Source organism: Salmo salar, chromosome ssa07 (genome assembly GCF_905237065.1).
Source record: "Salmo salar chromosome ssa07, Ssal_v3.1, whole genome shotgun sequence".
Taxonomy (NCBI): domain Eukaryota; kingdom Metazoa; phylum Chordata; class Actinopteri; order Salmoniformes; family Salmonidae; genus Salmo; species Salmo salar.
Window position 1 is genome coordinate 26,193,285 of NC_059448.1, and position 4,726 is coordinate 26,198,010.

Genomic DNA, 4,726 nt, shown 5'->3' on the forward strand with positions numbered 1-4,726 from the left:
CTAGTCCTTAGGAAACTTTGCAGTATTATGTTTTTTTAATGTATTATTTCTTACATTGTTAGCCCAGAAAATCTTAACCGTTATGAACTCATTACCCAACATTGGGAGAATTTGGGCAAGATGCCAGGACACAACACGGACATATGAGCCTGTCTGCTCCGCCTGCCCAACCACTTAAGACAATGAGAAAGGGAACTTTAGAGGGTGAGAAAGAGGTTGGGGTCCAATTTAATTTATAATTCCAAATTAGATTCCGGAAATCAAGCAGGAAGTGGAGAATTTACTTGGAATGCAACTGAAATTGCAGCAATTTTCAGAAAACGTAATTGCAATTGAATTGGAATTGAGGCTGTCTGAATTGGAATTGAATTGAAGAAGAAAATCATCCTTGGAATGGAATTGGAATTTGTGGAATTGATCCCAACCCTTGTTATGACTGTACAACACAACAACACAGAGAAGGAGCTTGGCTGCCATTAATCTACAGGTGATAAAAAATGTATTGTATGCCAGAAATTAGTCTAATTCTTTAACATTGATAGAATTTTTTGACTGAAAAATGTATGTATGTGTGTTGATATTATTAAATACCTTATGACCTTACAAATAGCCAGATTTGCGTTCAGAATTAAATACTGTACACTGTAATATTATTCTGCTTATGTAATTGTAGGCATTTATTAGTTCTTAAACTTGTTCTTACAGTGATGAAATCATGAACAGAATTTGGAAAAGCCTGAATTTGGAAACAAATGAAAGTCCAATAGGAGAGAGAGAGACAGCGAGAGCCAGCCAGCCAATGTGCACCAATATCCATGTGTCTGGCGTTAATGATCAACTGTAGCCCTATTCACTCAGTATTTACAAAGCTTCTCAGAGTAGGAGTACTGAGCAAGGGTTGAGCAAGGGTTGGTTTTCCCTCTTAGATCATAGCGAATAAGCTTACTAAGGAAACACTGAAAATGATGAAGAGGACGGCTACTGGCTGGCTGGTCTTGCTGGGCTACGTGTGTCTGGCTCAAGAAGAGGAGGTCTTGGGTTCTGTGGTGAACATCTACACTGAACTGAAGGAGCTTAGGTCTTTGGTGGGAGAGCTGAGTACTAAGCTCCATACAGCAGAAGCAGACCTGAAAGAGCAGAGAGCTATGGTGGATAAACTGAATAAAGAGAGAGAAGGTACAGTAAATTGTAAATATCAGTTAATGAGTATTTATAAGCAGACATTTCTAAAGCATTCATAAACATGTATTCAATCAAATCAATCCAATTTGTTTCTAAAGCTCTTTTTACATCAGCAGATGTCATCAAAGTGCAATACAGAAACCCAGCCTAACACCCCTAGAAAGGCAGGAATTTAGGAAGAAACCTAGAGGCTCTGAGGAGTGGCCAGTCCTTTTCTGGCTGTGCCGGGTGGAGATTATAAGAGTACATGGCCATTTAAGGCCAGATTGTTCTTCAAGATGTTCAAATGTTCATAGATGACCAGCAGGGTCAAATAATAATCAGTGGTTGTAGAGGGTGCAACAGGTCAGTACCTCAGGAGTAAATGTCAGTTGGCTTTTCATAGCCGAGCATTCAGATGTCGAGACAGCGGGTGCGGTAGAGAGAGCGAGAGAGTTGAAAACAGCAAGTCCAGGACAAGGTATCACATCCAGTTAAAAGGTCAGGGTTCCCTAGCCGCAGGCAGAACAGTTGAAACTGGAGCAGCAGCACGACCAAGTGGACTGGGGACAGCCAGGAGTCATCAGGCCATGTAGTCCGGAGGCATGATCCTAGGGCTCAGGTCCTCAGGATTAGCTTATTATCATGAAAATGCATATAAAGTGTTACCCAATACTTTACAGGTCAATGTATATAAATGTATAAGTGTATATAAAGTATTACCCAATGCTTTACAGGTCAATAATGCTCACAAATAAGAAAGTCCTCTTCTTGCTCCTCCCCTTACTCCTTATTTCCTACCAATGCGCAAGTTTATTTTGCATCGGGTGGGCGGAGTTTGCTCATTTTAGGCCATTCCATTAGCCCTAAAGTGAAATCTCCACCCACCTGGGGCACCAGGCCATGCAAAACGAACTCGCCCGTTGTTAGGGATGATGATGTTCTCATTTCTCTGTTGTTGTTGATTGATGCTGTTGTTGGTGTTGCTACTATCTTTGCATGCAGAGCAACCCAAGGTAGCCTTCTCAGCAGCCTTGCTGTCATCTGAAAGTAAACACCATGGGCCCATCGACGCAGAGACTAACCTCATTTTCGGAAAAGTCCTCACCAACATTGGCAGTGCATACAACCCAATCACAGGTCTCACACTGAACATACTGTATCTATATCATTATTTATAGCAGGGATGGCCGAAAAGGGCCAGTGAGGTGCAGGATTTTTCCCCAGCCATTCATGACACATCTCATTCAACTAATCAACTATTTTAAATAAATACTTTTGATTAGTTGAATCAGGTGTGTTACTGCTTGGCTAGAACAAAAGCCTGCACCATTAGCGTTCCTTTGTGCATATGACTGGTCCACCTGATTTAAGCCTCTAGTAGCAATGGCTAAATGCCACCACTATTTATCGACTCCTTCTATGCCTCAGGTGTCTTCACAGCGCCAGTGAGAGGGGTCTACTACTTCAGATTTTCTGGAAATGGCTTTGCAGGCCATGACATGGGTCTGAGCATATTCAAGGATGGCCAAAGGATGATGTCTGTGTATGAATACCAATCCAGTGGAGAACAGAATGACCATGCGTCCAATGGAGTCACACTGCAGTTGGAGAAGGGAGAAGTGGTCTACATGCGTCTCTGGATCAACACATGGGTCTTCATCGATGGGCGATATGACTACTGCTCCTTCAGTGGGTTCCTGCTCTTTCCTATGTGAAGCAGACAGCACAATGTCACAATGTGAGTGAAGACATTCTCTGGTACTCTGGTTAGAGTACCAGAGAATCATCTTTTCACCATTGGTCATATCATCCTAGTACAATGTCAATTCTAAAAACACATCAAGCACAGGAGTATAAGCAGAGTTTACAGCATGAACAGGACTATAGGTTGATGTTTAAAATGCTAAACAGGTGTTAAAGATTACAACATGTTTAGATAACTGGCTAGACTAACTTACCAATACAAAAATGTGCTAATTGAGTGACTTTCAGTGACTGACAAAACAAGAGATAAACTGCTGATGCACAATCAAATTTCGAACTTGCACCTTCTGTATTTTACTATTCTAACTTTCAACAGTAATTTGAGACCCTGACTGAGTAATAAAAAAAATAACACAATAATTAAAATAATAATAATAACATTTATTATTATTATTATTATTTATTTTTGTCGGGGGCCCCCTAGCGGCTGCTTATGTTGCTTACGCCTGGAGAATGTATAATGTAATAAAAATAAGTCCGAATTTTATCAACAATAAAAACATATCAATCCGTATTTGCACTCTCCACTCGCTTCATCTCATAGGTATGACCCGTTCTCCAGTCGATGGCCATGTTGGTGTCCAGGTTTACAGTGACTTTGCCCCCATCCATGCCCTCAACCTCTACTGAAATGTTTCCTCTCAAGTGTGCCTGCCCTAGAAGGTAGTTGGCATGCAGCCCCAGCTCCATGCACAGATGCACATCGACCACTGGACACTGAGGGCCACAAGGGCATTGCTCACATTCAGCTCACTACGGAGAGCGCCACTGGCCCCCTCACGTTGTCCATCCCGTGCCCCACCACGCTCAGCACCGCTGGGGAAGGCCTCCAGGGGGTGTGGTGAGGCCTGGAGGGGCAGAGGGAGGAAGGTGAGAGCCATGCCAGGGGGAGGAAAGGGAGGAGGGGGAAGAGATTATCCTTTGTGTCCTTTTCAATGTTTGTTGGGTTCTCTCCCCATCCAACTTGGCAGAGCTTGAGAGGATCTGCAGAGAAGAATGGGAGAAACTCCCCAAATATAGGTGTGCCAAGCTTGTAGCGTCATACCAAATAAGACTCAAGGCTGTAATCGCTGCTGTCATGACGTGACTATCATTCATGTGATGACTGCTATTCATCGAATAATTACCTACTATGTTTAATTATTACTCTATTGAATGAATCATGTAACAAGTAACTCAACAGGAATTTGGGGCACCACGGGAAAAGTTTCCAGAATTAACTCAAGAATATATTGATATCATACCAGTCATCAATCAATCATTTCCTCATATCAGTCTCATTCTGAACATCGTTGACTTCATAAATCTGCACGAACCCTAACCTAAGTGTTGATTCAGCAATATACAAACTGACGAGCCAAAGGGAGAGTTTCTGCAAGGTATTTACGACCGGTCGTTAAGTCATAACACAGGCACAACCCCCCCCCCCCTCCCCTCCTCTCATGTGGGAGAGAGGAGGGGGGGGGGGGGGGCTGCTTATCTGTCGGGCATGGCCCGAGCTGATCTGGTGCCTTTGATTCTCACCAAAGAGAGAGAGTCATGACACTGCCAAAGGTGCTTCAACAATGTACTGAGTAAAGGGTCTGAATACTTATGTACATTTTTTGCTCTGTTTTTGCTTTGTCATTATAAGGTATTGTGTCTAGATTGATGAGTTTTTTATATTTTAAATCCATTTTAGAATAAGGCTGTAACATAACAAAATGTGGAAAAAGTCAAAGGGTCTGAATACTTTCCGAATGCACACCCCTTGCACAGTTTTCACATTTTGCTGCCTTAAAATTTAATCTAAAAAGGG

The 4,726-nt window shown here is 42.4% G+C and overlaps 1 protein-coding gene across 1 annotated transcript; it reads left to right on the forward strand.

Moving 5' to 3' along the window:
- Positions 1 to 858: 858 nt before the first annotated feature.
- Positions 859 to 3,442, forward strand: LOC106609001 (complement C1q-like protein 2). Its single transcript, XM_014207322.2, has 3 exons — positions 859 to 1,176; positions 2,167 to 2,301; positions 2,593 to 3,442. Exons 1-3 carry the CDS (start codon positions 963 to 965, stop codon positions 2,877 to 2,879), a joined length of 636 nt encoding a protein of 211 aa, XP_014062797.1. The 5' UTR covers positions 859 to 962; the 3' UTR covers positions 2,880 to 3,442.
- The last annotated feature ends 1,284 nt before the right edge of the window (positions 3,443 to 4,726 follow it).

What these genes read in the sequence shown, in the direction of transcription:
- LOC106609001 (XM_014207322.2), top strand. Translation starts at nt 963, where the DNA reads ATGATGAAGAGGACGGCTACTGGCTGGCTGGTCTTGCTGGGCTACGTG. An exon ending in ACTGAATAAAGAGAGAGAAG is followed by an intron (nt 1,177 to 2,166) that starts GTACAGTAAATT and finishes CTTTGCATGCAG; the next exon opens with AGCAACCCAAGGTAGCCTTC. An exon ending in TGCATACAACCCAATCACAG is followed by an intron (nt 2,302 to 2,592) that starts GTCTCACACTGA and finishes TCTATGCCTCAG; the next exon opens with GTGTCTTCACAGCGCCAGTG.